Here is an 18,376-nt window from a genome sequence, read left to right on the forward strand (position 1 = left end):
AAAAAATCTGTATCTGGTGTGACCACCATTTGCCTCATGCAGAACGACATGTCTTCTTCACATAGAGTTGATCAGACTATTGATTGTGGTCTGTGGAATGTTGTCCCACGTCTCTTCAATGGGGCCCAATGTCGTGCCATTCATCCGCCGCCAACACCTCATGTTTCAGCATAATGCACGGCTCCATGTTTCAAGGATCTGTACACAGTTCCTGGAAGCTGAACATGACCCAGTTCTTCCATGGCCATACTCACCAGACATGTCACCCGTTGAGCATGTTTGGGATGCTCTGGATCAACGTGTACGACAGCGTGTTCCAGTTCTTGCCAATATCAAGCAACTTTGCACAGCCATTTCCTGCAGTCAGCATGCCAATTGCATGCTCCCTCAACTTGAGACATCTGTTGCACTTTTTATTCACTCTATTTTATTTAGCTAGCTAGCCTTCTATCTAACGTTTCCTAGCTGTGTAGCCTATATTATAATATGAATGACATCATTCGCTAACATTACTGTACTTTTATATTTGTTTTGGAGGGGTAAACGTGTATTACTGATATGCTAACATTACTTGATCATGAAGCATGTTAGCTTTTAGTTTTCTCTGCTTCCGCACGGAAAGCGGTACCGGAGCATCAAGTCTGACACCAACAGGCTCCTGAACAGCTCCTATCCCCAAGCCATAATACTGCTAAATAGCTAAAAAAAATGACTACATAGACTATCTGCATTGACCCTCCTATTTTATTGTTATACTGTCTCTATGCACATTCTATACACTCACTCACCACGACCAACACACACACACACACACCGCTCCTCAGACTCATCTCTCGTAGTTGAAATAGGGACTCTGTCACTCACTCACTCACCACGACCAACACACACACACACACCGCTCCTCAGACTCATCTCTCGTAGTTGAAATAGGGACTCTGTCACTCACTCACTCAGCCTTGTCTGAAGGTCAGGGACTTCTCCTTTATGTGACTAGGGGAGTGTGTGAGCCTTGATATGAGCCAGAGTATCGGGGTGGCCCTCACTATCTGTCTGTCATTGTCACCATGTCTGGCTCTAGTCAGTAACACTTGTCTGTCAGTGCCACTGCACATAAGCCTACTTGCATAACACTGCAGTCCTCTCCTATAGATTGGTTTGAATTTCCAGTAGTATCTAAAATGTGTTTACTTTCTCTTAAAGACCAGGGGCTGCGAAATCCCAAGGTTTCTATTAGCTGGTACATTTCCCTAAGAACAGGTTGGCCAGTTTGATTGCTTCTTTAATCAGTACAACAGTTTTCAGCTGTGCTAACATAATTGCAAAAGGGTTTTCTAATGATCAATTAGCCTTTTAAAATGATAAACTTGGATTAGCTAACACAATGTGTCATTGGAACACAGGAGTGATGGTTGCTGATAATGGGCCTCTGTACGCCTATGTAGATATTCCATAAAATATCTGCTGTTTCCAGCTACAATAGTCATTTGCAACATTAACAATGTCTACACTGTATTTCTGATCAATTTGAGGTTATTTTAATGGACAAAAATTGTGCTTTTCTTTCAAAAACAAGGACATTTATAATTGACCCCAAACTTTCGAACTGTAATGTACCTCCTTAAATTAGCCATTTAGATTATTATTTACTTCAGCTGGTTTGACTCTTTGTCAATTTTTCTGGTGTTTTGTGGTGGAAAAATAAGCGGGTCGAGTATACATTTTTGTGAAGCTTGCATTCAATTGCCACTCCCTGTTGCACACGAGTTTCCATTCCCCCTGTCACAAGAAGATTCATGGCTGATTTTAAGAGGAAATCTAAAGTAACAATTTTTTGACCAAGTTACACTTCTCAAAAGACTTGGTGGAACAACCCTACTGCATTCCTGCTCTCTCTTTTTCTCCCTCTCTGTGTCTCCTATTTTATCTTTATTTAACTAGGCAAGTCAGTTAAGAACAAATTCTTATTTTCAATGATGCCCTAGGGTTAACTGCCTAGCTCAGAACGACATATTTTTTTATTTTTTTTACCTTGTCAGCTCGGGGATTCGATCTTGCAACCTTTCGGTTACTAGTCTAACGCTCTAACCACTAGGCTACCTGCTGCCCCATTGCTCTCTCGTCTGTCTCTCCTACTCTTCCTCCATCGCTTCCCTCACGATGTCTCTCTCTTTCATACATGCACTAACATCTGGTAAAGGCATCTGCATATTCTCACAATATACATGTCAAGGGAGGACCTAAACTTAGACTATACACTCACAGGCATATAAATGGCCTGTTGATTGTGCTGAAGAGACACCATTCAATATGGTGTATTACCTGTTGCTCCCTCCCTTCATTAAGAGTGTATTGAGTTGGCTTGCATCAGTGCTCGGGGGTCCATTGACAGCCATAGTGTGACAGTGGCTGGGTGAGTTTGAACAGAGCAACTGGATGATGGCCTGTGTGGACTGGCTCAACTCTCAAGCATGTCTTGTTTATGGCAGCATGTGACCTAGCTCATTTTTATGATTCTTTCTCCCTCTCTTCTCCCCTCCCTCTCTTCCTACCCTGCTGTCCTCCACTATACTTTCCCCTGGTTCCCTCCTCCATTATTAGCCCCTCTCCCAACACCATCCCTTCTTCCCTTACTCTTGGCCCCCCTTTCTCTCTCTAGCTCTCTATCTATTCAACTCTAAGCTTTTTTTGCATAATAAATCATTACACTGTCTCTCCTTTAGTGAGTCCAGTATCTGCCAGGCTCGTGCTACGGTGATGATCTACGATGATGGGAATAAGATGTGGCTCCCGGCAGGAACAGGGCCTCAGACCTTCAGCAGGGTCCAGATCTACCACAACCCCTCCACTAACGCCTTCAGAGTGGTGGGACGCAAGATGCAGACAGATCAGCAGGTAGAGTGCGTGTGTGTCTATATGTACAGTATCTATGACAATGGGTTTTAGTCTGTGTGCATGCTTGTTTCACTGATTGTGTGTGTTTGGTCTTGTGTGATGTTGTTCATCATCAACAGCTTCAAACCTCTAGTACCAACAAGCCCGGCCAGCTGGAGAACTGTGAATCAGCCCTTTATCCACCTATGGCCATGTGCAGGCAGGCTAACGCCCACTAACCACCTCTGTGACGCAAGCACAAACACCCTACCTCAGGTTCTATGTGCTGGTTCAAAGAGTTGTGTTCTGTCTCCTGTAGTTCCCCCATCAGGGCCAACAGGCTAGTACAGTCCTGGGTGAGACCTGTCAATACTTACAACTCCTGTACTGTCACAGCTTTAACAATAGAACGAGACAAACAGCACTATATATACTGAACAAATGTATAAACACAACATATAAAGTCTTGGTCCCATGTTTCATGAGCTGAAATAAACGATCCCAGACATTTTCCACATGCACAAAAAAGCTTTTTTCTCTCCAATTCTGTGCACAAATATTTTTATATCCCTGCTAGTGAGCATGTCTCGTTTGCCAAGATAATCCATCCACCTGACAGGAGTGGTAAATCAAGAAGCTGATTAAACAGCATGATCATTACACATGTGCACCTTGTGCTCGGGACAATAAAATAATTTTGTTCATTTCTCTACCATAAGCCGCCCCGTTGTTTTAGAGAATTTGGCAGTACATCCAACTGGCCTCATTACCGCAGACCACGTGTAACCACAACAGCCTATGATCTCCACGTCCGGCTTCTTCAGTTGTGGGATCGTCTGAGACCAGTCACCCGGACAGCTGATGAAACTGAGTATTTCTGTCTGTAATAAAGCCCTTTTGTGGGGGAAAAACTAATTCCAATTGGTAGCATGCCCTCCAAGGCCCACCCATGACTGCACCCCTGCCCTGTCATGTGAAATCCATAGATCAGGGTCTAATGAATTTATTTAAATTGACTGATTTCCTTATGAACTGTAACTCAGTAAAATAGTTGAAATTGTTGCATGCTGCATTTATATTTTTGTTCAGTATAGATATAGTATCTCACCATCCCATCCCCCTCTCTCTTCCTCCTCTCCTGCTCTCTCTCCGTACAATTATTTCTTTAAACATCCAGTCGCCTGAGTGTTTCCCACAGACGTATCTTAAAGTGGATTATGTTTCCTGAGAGGTATTTGGCCAGCTCAACCATTTCCTGTGACAATTAAGGAAGCCTTCCCCCTCTCTCTGAGTATCTCTGTCCCCTCCCTCTGTGTCTGCTTCTTTCTCTCCCTGACTCTTTTGGCGTGGGGAGTTTAGGTGCTCGCTCGCTCCTCCGCTCTGTGGAATTCAGGGGTTTTAAAACAAATAGAGAAACGATGCATCAGCACATTCAAACTGAGTCACTCAAACCCAGAGCACCATGGCCTGTATTGAATCACCAGGCTGGTGCCACCTGCTGGACTGATATAGACCTAGAGTGCATTTCTCTTGTCCAAACTGGATTCCTGTCCTTGATCTGAAAGTACAGGCTGAGTGCAATGTGGAAAAAGCTTTCAATTAGGAAGATGGAAGAGAGGATACCATGCCACATTAGACTGAGATGCACCCTAAACACTAACACTCAGGGTTGGGCGATATATCATGATTACTGGTATGGATCCACATACCGGTATGGATTTTTATCACTGAGTGTTTTGTATTAAGGTCTAATATTGCCATTACACATGTAGTTCCTTCCATACAACCTGAGTAAGGACCGTTCACTTCTCTAAAATCTGCAGTTTGTCCATTTCAACTATACAGAGCATCACCTTGTTTCTTGATAAAGAAGTGGGATATGACGTGGATGTTGATTTAAGGCAGCCCCCCGCACCTTCAGTTGTACAACTGACTATGTGTCCCCCTTTCCCTTATCCATGATATGCCAATGTTGGGAGTGTCATGACTCGTGTCTTGACTCCGACCCCCTTCTCTCTAAGGTGGTGATTAACTGTCCGATTGTGAAGGGCCTGAAGTACAATGAGGCCACGCCCAACTTCCACCAGTGGCGAGACGCGCGGCAGGTGTGGGGGCTCAACTTCGGCAGTAAGGAGGATGCCGCCCTCTTCGCCAGCGGAATGGCCCATGCACTGGAGGTGCTCAACTCCCTGGCAGACGCAGGTACTATTAGAATGGATTTTACATGTAGCCTCAACATACATGACAACATGCTTTACAATACCTAAAGGCACAGCACAATCTGAGAAATAATTGAGAGATGCATGTGTGGAAACATGAGCATGACTTGCATCTCACAGCAAGTCATGCTAAGAAAATCTCTTTATCTCCAGGTTACGCTACCCTCCCCCGCCCAGTGTCAAATGGACCCTCCCCAGAGGAGCTGGAACAGCAGCGGAGGTACCAAGTCAAATCAAATCAAATTTTATTAGTCACATACACATGGTTAGCAGATGTTAATGCGAGTGTAGCGAAATGCTTGTGCTTCTAGTTCCGACAATGCAGTAATAACCAACAAGTAATCTAACCTAACAATTCCACAACTACTACCTTATACACACACAAGTGTAAAGGGATAAAGAATATGTACATAAAGATATATGAATGAGTGGTGGTACAGAACGGCATAGGCAAGATGCAGTAGATGGTATAGAGTACGGTATATACATATGAGATGAGTACTGTAGGGTATGTAAACATAAAGTGGCATAGTTTAAAGTGGCTAGTGGTACATGTATTACATAAAGATGGCAAGATGCAGTAGATGATATAGAGTACAGTATATACATATGAGATGGGTAATGTAGGGTATGTAAACATTATATTAAGTGGCATTGTTTAAAGTGGCTAGTGGTACATTTTTACATAATTTCCATCAATTCCCATTTTTAAAGTGGCTGGAGTTGAGTCAGTATGTTGGCAGCGGCCGCTAAATGTTAGTGGTGGCTGTTTAACAGTCTGATGGCCTTGAGATAGAAGCTGTTTTTCAGTCTCTCGGTCCCTGCTTTGATGCACCTGTACTGACCTCGCCTTCTGGATGATAGCGGGGTGAACAGGCAGTGGCTTGGGTGGTTGTTGTCCTTGATGATCTTTATGGCCTTCCTGTGACATCGGGTGGTGTAGGTGTCCTGGAGGGCAGGTAGTTTGCCCCCGGTGATGCGTTCTGCAGACCTCACTACCCTCTGGAGAGCCTTACAGTTGTGGGCGGAGCAGTTGCCGTACCAGGCGGTGATACAGCCCGACAGGATGCTCTCGATTGTGCATCTGTAGAAGTTTGTGAGTGCTTTTGGTGACAAGCCGAATTTCTTCAGCCTCCTGAGGTTGAAGAGGCGCTGCTGCGCCTTCTTCACGACGCTGTCTGTGTGGGTGGACCAATTCAGTTTGTCCGTGATGTGTACACCGAGGAACTTAAAACTTTCCACCTTCTCCACTACTGACCCGTCGATGTGGATAGGGGGGTGCTCCCTCTGCTGTTTCCTGAAGTCCACAATCATCTCCTTTGTTTTGTTGACGTTGAGTGTGAGGTTATTTTCCTGACACCACACTCCGAGGGCCCTCACCTCCTCCCTGTAGGCCGTCTCGTCGTTGTTGGTAATCAAGCCTACCACTGTAGTGTCGTCCGCAAACTTGATGATTGAGTTGGAGGCGTGCATGGCCACGCAGTCGTGGGTGAACAGGGAGTACAGGAGAGGGCTCAGAACGCACCCTTGTGGGGCCCCAGTGTTGAGGATTAGCGGGGTGGAGATGTTGTTACCTACCCTCACCACCTGGGGGCGGCCCGTCAGGAAGTCCAGGACCCAGTTGCACAGGGCGGGGTCGAGACCCAGGGTCTCGAGCTTGATGACGAGTTTGGAGGGTACTATGGTGTTAAATGCTGAGCTGTAATCGATGAACAGCATTCTCACATGGGTATTCCTCTTGTCCAGATGGGTTAGGGCAGTGTGCAGTGTGGTTGCGATTGCGTCGTCTGTGGACCTATTGGGTCGGTAAGCAAATTGGAGTGGGTCTAGGGTGTCCGGTAGGGTGGAGGTGATATGGTCCTTGACTAGTCTCTCAAAGCACTTCATGATGACGGAAGTGAGTGCTACGGGGCGGTAGTCGTTTAGCTCAGTTACCTTAGCTTTCTTGGGAACAGGAACAATGGTGGCCCTCTTGAAGCATGTGGGAACAGCAGACTGGGATAAGGATTGATTGAATATGTCCGTAAACACACCAGCCAGCTGGTCTGCGCATGCTCTGAGGACGCGGCTGGGAATGCCGTCTGGGCCTGCAGCCTTGCGAGGGTTAACACGTTTAAATGTTTTACTCACCTCGGCTGTAGTGAAGGAGAGCCCGCAGGTTTTGGTAGGGGGCCGTGTCAGTGGCACTGTATTGTCCTCAAAGCGGGCAAAAAAGTTGTTTAGCCTGTCTGGGAGCAAGACATCCTGGTCCGCGACGGGGCTGGTTTTCTTTTTGTAATCCGTGATTGACTGTAGACCCTGCCACATACCTCTTGTGTCTGAGCTGTTGAATTGCGACTCGATTTTGTCTCTGTACTGGGACTTAGCCTGTTTGATTGCCTTGCGGAGAGAATAGCTACACTGTTTGTATTCGGTCATGCTTCCGGTCACCTTGCCCTGGTTAAAAGCAGTGGTTCGCGCTTTCAGTTTCACGCGAATGCTGCCGTCAATCCACGGTTTCTGGTTTGGGAATGTTTTAATCGTTGCTGTGGGTACGACATCGTCAATGCACTTCCTAATGAACTCGCTCACCGAATCAGCATATTCGTCAATATTGTTGTTGGACGCGATGCGGAACATATTCCAATCCGCGTGATCGAAGCAGTCTTGAAGCGTGGAATCCGGGGGGGATATCCGGGGGGGGAGTACAGTACACTCACCTTTACTTCCACATTGAGTTGTAATTAAGGGTTAGTACAGGTATCAAGACAAGACAGTTTCATATGACCAGTCCCACTGACACGGTTTTACATAACCACACTGACTCAGAGGATTTGTCAGCATTAGCCTTACGCCGCTTAGCCCTCAGCCAGCCTCTTGAGGTCGGAGGTTGAAAAGCTAAAGAAGGTCAACTCCTCTTTGACATCGAAATCCATCCTTTCCTACCTCTTCCTGTGGACCCCACACTCGCCAAGGATACATCCAGCTTTACCCCTAATCTCATTTAGTCTAATGGGTAATATGACACATTGTGGAGACTCTGGGATAGGCTGGCAAGGTTGTCCGTCAAATGGTGGTAGTAATGGTCACAGATATGATTGTCACGATGGCGCCGACAGAAGGGCGACATCTTACGAGTTCTATATAGTGACTTTTATTGTTTCTTTACTTTTCTTGTACAGAAAGTTCATAGTATTATCACATATGACCGCCATGCACTTCTGGAAACCAGATTGACAGTTACTAACCTCGATTTTGACTTCAACTACAAATCAGCTGTTCCACTGTTCATACCGAACCCTATTACCTTTGTTCCATGGGCTACCAAAAATCTCCAGGCCTAGACGCGAGACGAAGTGGAGTCGAGGTGGAGTCGATTCTATTAGCAAATCTTCAGTCACTTGAGAATAAGAAAAATACTTGAAAGCTGCAATATTATGTCTTATAAACGTAGTACTCGGTGGATTTTCCATGCAGAGTGTTTTTTTCATAAATAACAACTGGTGTGCTGCTTCAAGTGTGAAGGAAATCTCTAGCAATTCTTTTTATTTGTTATTATTATTTATTTGACCCCTTTTTCTCCCCAATTAGGAGTTACATATCCAATTGGTAGTTACAGTCTTGTCCCATCTCTGCAACTCCCGTATGGAGTCAGGAGAGGCGAAGGTCGAGAGCCTTGCGTCCTCCGAAACACAACCCCGCCAAGTCACACTGCTTGCTTAACCCAGAAGCCAGCCGCACTAATGTGTCAGGGTAAACACCGTACACCTGGTGACCGTGTCAGCATGCATTGCACCCAGCCTGCCACTAGAGCACGATGGGACAAGGACAACCCGGCCAGCCAAACCCTCCCCTAACCCAGACAATGCTGGGCCAATTTTGCGCCGCCTCATGGGTCTCCCGACTGTGACACAGCCTGGGATCGAACCAGAATCTGTAGTGACGTAGCTAGCACTGCGATGCAGTGTCTTAGACCACTGCACCACTTGGGAGGCCCTGGAAATCTCTAGCTTTTGCTCACCTGATAGAGATAGACGTTTGCATTTATACATATATACATTTATACATATATGAGGCCACTCTAAATTAGCAGTTTTGTCACACAACTTAATGCCACAGATGTTTCAAGTTTTGAAGGAGTGTGCAATTGGCATGCTGACTGTAGGAATGTCCACCAGAGCTGTTGCCAGAGAATTGAATATTAATTTCTCTACCATAAGCTGCCTCCCAACATTGTTTTAGAGAATTTGGCAGTACGTCCAATATATGAACAGTAACTCAGTAAAATCTTTTAAATTGATGCATGCTGTGTTTTTATGTTTCTGTTCAGTATAGAATACCTCATGGTAAATTGCAGACCCTTTTATCTAACAAGAGTTTTCATCTGTAATTATCATGGCAGTCTACATCCCTCCACAAGCCAACACCACTCTGGCACTCAATGAACTGTATGGGGCTTTAACACGGGGGGACATAAAACCGTCCTACCTGACTTCTACCAACACGTCTGCTGCTCCAGTAGGAGTGCTAAAACTCTAGACTACTTTTATTCTACCCACATAAGTGCTTACAAGGCCCTCCCCCGTCCTCCCTTCGGAAAATCTTAGCATGACTCAATTCTCCTGCTTCCTGTTTACAAACAAACTCAAACAGGAAGTACCAGTGATTCACTCAATACGGAAGTAGTCGGATGAAGCAGACGCGAGGATACAAGACTGTTTTGCTAGTACAGACTGGGATGTGTTCCGGGATTCATTCGATAGCATTGACGAGTTTACCACAACAGTCACGGGCTTCATCAATAAGTGCATGGGTGATGTCATCCCCACAGTTACTATAAGAACATATCCACACCAAACACCATGGATTACAGGCAATATCCGCGGTGGGCAAGAGCTACTGCTTACAAGGAACGGGACACAGACATAGACACATACAAAAAAGGACAATATAGGAGGAAGGTGGAATACTATTACACCGGATCCAACGCTCGTCGTATGTGGCAGGGCTTGCAGACAGTAATAGATTACAAAAGAAAACCCAGCCATGAGATGCCCAGCGATGCAGAACTCTCAAACGAGCTAAATGCCTTTTATGCTCACTTCGAGGAATATAACACTGTGCCTTGCGTGAAAGCACTTGTTTTCCGGATGACTGTGTGATTTCGCTCTCCGTGGCCGATGTGAGCAAAACGTTTAAACAGGTTAACAAACACAAGGCCGCCGGGCCAGTTGTAGTACCAGGGCGTATGCGCAAAGCATGCGGAGACCAACTGGAAGGAGACTTCAGACATTTTCAGTCAAGTTGATCACCACTGACTCTGTTCCCAAGAGCTCTGAGGTAACCTGCCTAAATGACTATCGCTCTGTAGTACTCACATCTGTAATTATGAAGTGCTTTGAAGGGCTGGTTATGACACACATCAACACCATCATTCCAGACACCCTAGACCCACTCTCATTCACATACTGCCACAACGGCTCCACAGACGACGCAATCTCAATTGCACTTCACACTGCCCTCTCCCATCTGGACAAGAGGCGAAATAACTATGCTGTTCATAGGGGCGGCAGGTAGCCTAGTGAGAGCGTTGGACCAGTAACCGTGAGGTTGCTAGATCAAATCCTCTGACCTGACAAGGTCAAAATCTGTCATTCTGAGCAAGGCAGTTAACCCACTGTTCCTAGGCCGTCATTGTAAATAAGAATTTGTTCTTAACTGACTTGCCTGGTTAAATACATTTTGTAATAAAAATAAAAAATTGACTACAGCGCAGCGTTGAACATGATAGTCCCCTCCAAGCTCATCACCAAGCTAGGGACCCTGAGACTGAACCCCTCCCTTTGCAACTGGATCCTGGACTTCCTGACTGGCCAGCCCCAGGTGGTGAGGGTAGGCAACAACACCTCCGCCACACTGACCCTCAACACAGGGGCCTTTCAGGGGTGTGTGCTTAGTCCCCTCCTGTACTCCCTTTCCACCCACGACTGCTTGTCCCTTTCCACCCACGACTGCTTGTCCTCAGCAAACCATCAAGTTTGCTGACTATACACCAGCGGTAACCCTGATCACCAACGGCGATGAGTCTGCCTACAGAGAGGTGGCCAGAGACATAGAGACATAGCAGTGTGGTGCATCGGACAACCTATTACCTCAACGTCAGCAAGACAAAGGAGCAGATTGTGGACTGCAGGGAGAGCACGCCCCCCCATCCACATCGACAGGGCTGTTTTGGAGCGGGTCGAGAGCTTCAAGTTCCTTAGCGCCAACATCCACTAAGGACTTAACATAGTCCACCCGCACAGTCGTGAAGCGGGCACGGCAGCGCCTCTTCCCCATCAGGAGGCTGAACAGATTTGGCATGGGCCCTTGGATCCTCAAAAAGTTCTACAGCTGCACCATCAACTGCATCTTGACTGGTTGCATCTCCGCTTGGTATGGCAAATGCACCGTCCTTGACCACAAAGCACTACAAAGGGGGGTGCGGACAGCCCAGTACATCACTGGGGTCGAGCTCCCTGCCATCCAGAACCTCTATATCAGGAGGTGTCAGAGGAAGGCCCGAAAAAACACTCCAGCCACCCTAGCCATAGTCTGTTCACTCTGCTACCGTCCAGCAAACGGTACCGGAGCATTGGTCTCGGACCAACAGGCTTCGAGGCAGTTTCTACACCCAAGCCATAAGACCACTAAATAGTACATTTATGGTACCCAAACTATCTGCACTGACTCTATTTTGCACTGACTACACACTCACTAGACTATACAGTGCATTCGGAAAGTATTCAGACCCCTTGGCTTTTTCAACATTTTGTTACGTTACAGCCTTATTCTAAAATCGATTTAAATAATTTTTTCCCCTCCTCAATCTACACACGATACCCCATAATGACAAAGCAAAAAAAAGTTTTTGGGAAATATTTGCATAAGTATTCAGACCCTTTGCTCAGCACTTTGTTGAAGCGCCTTTGGCAGCGATTATAGCCTCGAGTCTTCTTGGGTATGACACTACAAGCTTGGCACACCTGTATTTGGGGAGTTTCTCCCATTCTTCTCTGCAGATCCTCTCAAGCTCTGTCAGGTTGGATGGGGAGCGTCGCTGCATAGCTATTTTCAGGTTTCTCCAGAGATGTTCGATCGGGTTCAAGTCCGGGCTCAGGCTGGGCCACTCACTACAGAGTTCCAAACTGCCTCTGGAAGCAACCTCAGCACAATAACTATTCATCGGGAGCTTCATGAAATGGGTTTCCATGGCTGAGCAGCCGCACACAAGCCTAAGATCACCATGCATAATGACAAGCGTTGGCTGGAGTGGTGTAAAGCTCGCCGCCATTGGACTCGGGGAGGATGCGTTCTCTGGGGTGAAGAATGACGACAGACTAATCTGGGTTTGGCGGATGCCAGGAGAACGTTACCTGCCCCAATGCATAGTGCCAACTGTAAAGTTTGGTGGAGGATGAATAATGGTCTGGGGCTGTTTTTCATGGTTCAGGCTAGGTCCCTTAGTTCCAGTGAAGGGAAATCTTAATGCTACAGCATACAATGACATTCTAGACAATTCCATGCTTCCAACAGATTGAGGAAGGTTCTTTCCTGTTTCATAATTCCCCATGCACAAAGAGAGGCCCATACAGAAATGGTTTGTCAAGATCGGTGTGAAAGAACTTGACTGGCCAGCACAGAGCCCTGACAACCCCATCGAACACCTTTGGCATGAATTGGAATGGCGACTGCGAGCCAGGCCTAATCGCCCAACCTCACTAATGCTCTTGTGGCTGAATGGATGCAAGTCCCCGCAGCAATGTTCTAACATCTAGTGTAAAGCCTTCCCAGAAGAGTGGAGGCTGTTATAGCAGCAAAGGGGGGACCAACTCCATATTAATGCCCATGATTTTGGAATGAGATGTTCGACTAGCAGGTGTCCATATACTTTTGGTCATGTAGTGTATCTACCTCTACTGCACATTGATCTGGTTCTGTTACTCCCTGTATATATCTCCATTCTTGTGTGTTTTATTTTAAACTCTGCATCATTGGGATGCGATCGTAAGTAATTATCAAGGTAAAGTCTACGCCAGCCCTCAGTCAACCAACAGTGCTTTAAAGTGTGTGTGGCGACAGCAGCTCCTGTGGGTGACAGATGTGTTGGGGTAGGGGACCTGGAGCGACCCGGATTAGGGCTTCTTGGCCAGATGTGGACTTTAATTTCAGTGCTGGGCTAATCAGAAGCTGTGAAATGCCCCTTCACAGACCCAGCATGGCCGCATAGTCAGCACAATTTATTCACGAATATGCTCTTCAGTCTAACACTGCTCCAGAGCCATCTGTCACAATTAGACAGTGCCCACTGTGATTGTTTGAACATGGTTGTTGCTTTAATGAAAGGATTGCTGGTACAGTTCACTTGGTTCAGTTCACTTGCCATGTTATTATTGTCGAAAGATGAAAAACAAAATGTAATTTCTCTGCTATGCCACCTCTGGCTAGATACCTTATTTTCATGGAGGATGTGGTGCCTTCCCATTCATCCCTTCACCATATACAACATTGTTATATTATTTGTGCCTTTCTAAATCTGTTTGGGTGTATTAGTGTATGTTTGTTTGTCTCTGTGTTAATCCCCATGAGTTTTGTCCCTGTAGGCTGGAGCAGCAAGAGAGAGAGCGGCAGGAGTGGGAGAGACTGGAGAGAGAGAGACAACAAGCTGCAGCAGGTCAGAGGCACCATCTTGTGTCAAAAAGCCACACTGACAGCAATACAATTCGCCTTTTTCAACACTGTGACAGTCTCTTACCTTTTATATTTTTAGTGCCCACTCCTCCAGTCCCACCGTTGGCCCCCCCAGCACCTCCGGGCCCTCCTCCACCCCCAGGACCTCCTCCATCTGGGCCCCCTCCTCCCCCTGGACCTCCTCCCCCAGGACCCCCGGCCGCAGGATCAGGACCCCCGCCCGCCCCACCGCTGCCCTCCCCAGGAGGAGATGGGGGCCTAGGGGGAGGTGCAGGGGGCCTGGCGACAGCCTTAGCCGCAGCCAAGCTCCGCAGAGTGGCCAAGGTGAGAGACAGAAAGGAGAAATAGTGGCCTCAGGATAAGAATTAGCGTAACAGTTGTTTTGTATCTGTTGTATCGATCTCCACATTTTATGCAACCACCATTTTTTTCTGATTTGGACTTCAATGCAAATCATTTTGAATGCCGAGCCTCTCTGTTTTGCAGTGCTAGCTAGAGCTAAAGGTGGTGTTGTATCGATACTCTAACCACTCCTGTGTCTTCTACTGCTCTTTGTAGGATGATAGTGGTAGTGTTGCTGCTGCTGCTTCTTCTGCTGCAGCACCGGCTGCCAAGCCTGATCAAAGCCGCACCAGTGGCTCCATCGGTGGTGGTGGTGGTGGAGGAGGAGGCCTGATGGGTGAGATGGCATCCATCCTGGCACGGAGGTAGGTGGTACTGAAGAGAGCACTGGTATAAATGAACAGATTCATACGCCCCAGTCAAGAGCGCTGTGTATGCCCCTCTATGGCTCTGATCCGGCTTAGTGAATCTTTAAGTGTTGTACCACACTCTTACTCTCCTTTTGTCTATCTTGTTCAGGAAAAAAATGGCAGACGGTGGGGCTAAGCCACCTGCTAAGACAGCAGATAATGTAAGTATTTGTTAATTTATTGGCCAACTATGTGGTGAGTACATAATTGAGCAATTTCCATATAGTCAAAAAACACTGAAGTTTGTCTGGTCTCTGTTTCCTTTCTCCCTACAGGATGACTCAGAGTCTCAAGGCCAAAGTGGTGAGAACTGTCTGTGTGTCTGTCTGTTTTGTATGTACCTAGGAAGACAAATGTGCTTAATATTAGACTTTTATACAATTTTGATGTAAAATATCCCTCTCTCCTTTTTAGACAATCTTGGAAGAAGACCATGGGAGAAATCAGCCACTATGCCCAGGTAAGTTTTCAGCTTCCTATGCTCTCTCTCTCTGTGTCTGTAGTAAGAGCAGCCTGTGTGGACGTATGTCAGTCTCAGAATTCAAAGAGGGGTGTGTGTGTTGATGAATTGGTTGCTTCCCATTGTAAGAGCAGAGTGTGTGTGTCTCACAAACAGGAATAACTCCATCTCCAAGAGCATGGACTCCACCTCTCCCTTGCCCCAGGGTCCCAGGTACAAAGTCCCTCCCCTGACAAGACAACAGGACTGATGCTTTCCTGTTCTCCCTAGCATACCGTCCCATCTCCCTTCTCTCTGTCAGGTCAACAGGGGCACAGCTTCAGATCGTGGTGCTGGGCTATTGTACTGTTGACAGCACCACCTAGTGGACTTCAGAAAGCTATGACTACTGTGACAGCCTTTCTCATCTGCATCATTCCATTTTGATATGTGAATTGATATCCCTTGATGTAGTATAGAATGGAATTTTGTGTGTTTTGCCTGGCATTTCTGGACATTTGGTTCTGTGGTCAACAGTCAAATGTCATTGAAACTTTGAAAGCTAGCCTTGGGTTGTCTGTGGTGTATGTGTGGTGCTTCCTGAGGCCTCTTTGGGGGTGCTATGGTGATGGGTTGGATTGACAGCGTGGGTTGTCAGTGATGGGACTATGTTCGATCTTAATCAGTCTCTCCCTTTCTCTCTGCCTCCCCTACCCACTCGCTTTCTTTCCACCCCATCTCCATACCTTATCCAGGGTGAAGCATGCAGGTGGTAGTAATGATGCTGGAGGTGGTGAAGAGACAGATATGGAGAGGATTAAACAGGTAAATATTATTTTCTGAAGCACCTCTAATGCCAAGACTAGTATAAACATATAATCATATTCAATACTAAGACTGCAAATTATAGAATGTTTTGGTTGCTTCCTGTAGGAGATTCTTGACGAGATGCGGAAGGAGTTACAAAAAGTCAAGGAAGAGATAATCAGAGGTGAGACTATGCAGATATTTGTTTTGGGCCACAACTATTTTTCACATATAAACCGATCCAGTGACATTTGTATAAAAGTCCAAATTAAGTGGGGGGGGGGGGGGAAACAAAGGCTGTACCTTTCTTTGTCAGGTGTTGTATTGATTGTTTCTCGTCTCTCTCCTGTTCCACAGCCTTTATTGAGGAGCTACAGAAGAGGGGTTCCACATAGTTCTGCTAGAGGAACAGGGGGATGGGATGGATGGAGGTTATGGCCCTGTGTGGACCTCTCCCCTATCACCCCCTCCAGTGTAGCCCAGGGAATTTTCTTTCTCTCCTTCACACATTCTCACATTCACACACACCTACATACTTGCACATGACATGTACACGTTAACCCAGGGAACCGATTCACAAATACAGGACTAGATCACCTGCTACCACCCCATCTGTGATGACACAACCTCTCCTCACTCATCCCTTCTTGTATCCGACTCTTCCTTAATTTCATGAGAACCACTGTAGAGCACATAATCACGGCTGCTGTTGCTCTTACTCCTTGTCATGTACAATTGTTTCTCTCCCCCCATGTATCTGCCCCATAGAAATCCTGCTCCTATTCACTCTCTTTGTCAGACAGACCAGTGTTTTTACTGGGGTCTTCAGTATTCAGGGAAGATCATATCATTAATTCTTGTTACTGTAATGGTAGAGTGGTTGGTTGGCTTTTGTACGAATCCTCTTTAACCTGGCACAGCTTCGACCTCAAACACGGCCTTCAAATAAAAACATTTTATATGGGCCAAGACGACATAGGCCTATCTTGAGAATGTGTGGTGACGGGAGGAAACTACCAGATTGTACAGGGACCCCATGGTGGAGGGCTTTCATCCACAGCACACACTGCTCCCTTCAGGCCTGGTGCACAAGAGCTTATACTGCACCACTGCCTTGAAGCATGGGCTACCGCTCCCAAGTGTACTGCTCTGTCAATGGCCAAAAAAGAGACCCTACACAAACTTCAGTTCTACAGACTTTGAGGAGAAGTCAGAGGAGACATGCAAAGGGAATGTGATGGATGACCTCCCGGAGTGCCGTGAGAGAGGAGAGTACTGTGGTTCTGTGCTATGGAGGGAATCCAAGTTCTTTCTGCATTGCACTTGGCCTGGAGAAAGTGTGCATTTTGTGTGCCACTCAGAATCGCCGAAACACTCTCATCTTTACCTTCTGCTCAAAAGGATACACTAATAATTTGCCAGTGCAGTGGTCCTAAACTGTACTGTTTATTTTGTTTGAAATTTAAGTATGTTTTCTAACTACATTGAAATATAAAAATTCGGCCATGACTAAGTCACTTAATTGGCCATGACCAACTGCCTTGGAGAATATATATATAATTTTTTTTGGGGGGGGGGGGGTGCTAGCAAAATTGAAATGCTGTTTCTATTTTAATTGAGGTGAATGGGACATTGTTGGATTGTTTTATTTTTAAGAGATGTAATTGGGTTACTGTTTTTGTTTTGTTTTTCTAATAGAGTATAGGCTTTTTACACTGAAATATAAATAAAACAGCGTAGAGACACTGGATTAGAGATGCCTTTTATAGTCAAATACAGCCGCTTCTTGTAATGCATCAGCTTCTTGAGTCTCCTTTTTTTGGTCTTTCCATTGCTCTTTTTAAGCCTTTAATATTTTTGGGGATATTCTGGCTGTCAAGGCATTGAATGAGATTATTTAGTACAAAAATTAGCTCAAATGCATTTATGAACATTTTGAATAGTTAAGAATGTATCTATTAATTTTGATACTGTATTTCAATATGACTCAACATGTATTTCAATATGACTCAACAGGATAGGGGTTGGGGGTTTAGGAACGTTTTTCTGGTTGATGTTCCTTGGGGTCAGGGTTAGATCTATGGTTAGGGTAGGATCCCACTTTGCATTTACTGGGATCAAATGGTAGGCTATCCACAAAATTATACAATAATTCAGAAAGGACCTGCATGGGACAGTACTACAGGACATTATGGACAGTAGCATGCATGACAGGTGCTGTTCTATGTTTTGAATTTATTTAATGACAAATCAGTAATTCTAGAGCTGAGACCCTGTGATAGACACGATATTGAAACATATCAACGTATTCATGCAGAGGGTGCATTCAAAATCAGCTGCCTGTCTGAAGCGTGATTAATCCGGAACTGATGTAAAAGGGCGAATGACGTGACAAAAATTGGAACTAATTGTAAAATAAGAGTCAATAAGTGTTTGGCCAATTATACACATTAAAGTGTGTTTTAGACCGTTCCATGTCGAAAGCAAAGATGAAATCACAGATGGAACGATCATGTTGGGATGTCCTTCCCAAGATATCCCCAGCTGCTTCCGGATTGAGAACATTCTGACAAAGATGG

General features: G+C 45.8%; 1 protein-coding gene across 2 annotated transcripts in view; it reads left to right on the forward strand.

Annotated features, from left to right (window-relative positions):
- The window catches only part of vaspb (vasodilator stimulated phosphoprotein b), a 35,192-nt gene extending 17,599 nt beyond the window's left edge, over window positions 1-17,593 (forward strand). Inside the window, exons 2-14 of one of the 2 annotated variants that reach the window (XM_071360515.1) lie at window positions 2,721-2,892; window positions 4,893-5,073; window positions 5,244-5,310; window positions 13,712-13,782; window positions 13,879-14,123; window positions 14,358-14,506; window positions 14,661-14,712; window positions 14,827-14,854; window positions 14,966-15,011; window positions 15,168-15,224; window positions 15,746-15,815; window positions 15,924-15,981; window positions 16,155-17,593. In XM_071360515.1, coding sequence (XP_071216616.1) covers window positions 2,721-2,892; window positions 4,893-5,073; window positions 5,244-5,310; window positions 13,712-13,782; window positions 13,879-14,123; window positions 14,358-14,506; window positions 14,661-14,712; window positions 14,827-14,854; window positions 14,966-15,011; window positions 15,168-15,224; window positions 15,746-15,815; window positions 15,924-15,981; window positions 16,155-16,192 — 1,234 coding nt within the window. In that variant the 3' untranslated portion in view covers window positions 16,193-17,593. The remainder of the gene's footprint in view (window positions 1-2,720; window positions 2,893-4,892; window positions 5,074-5,243; window positions 5,311-13,711; window positions 13,783-13,878; window positions 14,124-14,357; window positions 14,507-14,660; window positions 14,713-14,826; window positions 14,855-14,965; window positions 15,012-15,167; window positions 15,225-15,745; window positions 15,816-15,923; window positions 15,982-16,154) is intronic. The other variant, XM_071360516.1, reaches the window with a different exon arrangement.
- Window positions 17,594-18,376: the final 783 nt, after the last annotated feature.

Source organism: Salvelinus alpinus, chromosome 22 (assembly GCF_045679555.1).
Source record: "Salvelinus alpinus chromosome 22, SLU_Salpinus.1, whole genome shotgun sequence".
NCBI classification, from domain to species: domain Eukaryota; kingdom Metazoa; phylum Chordata; class Actinopteri; order Salmoniformes; family Salmonidae; genus Salvelinus; species Salvelinus alpinus.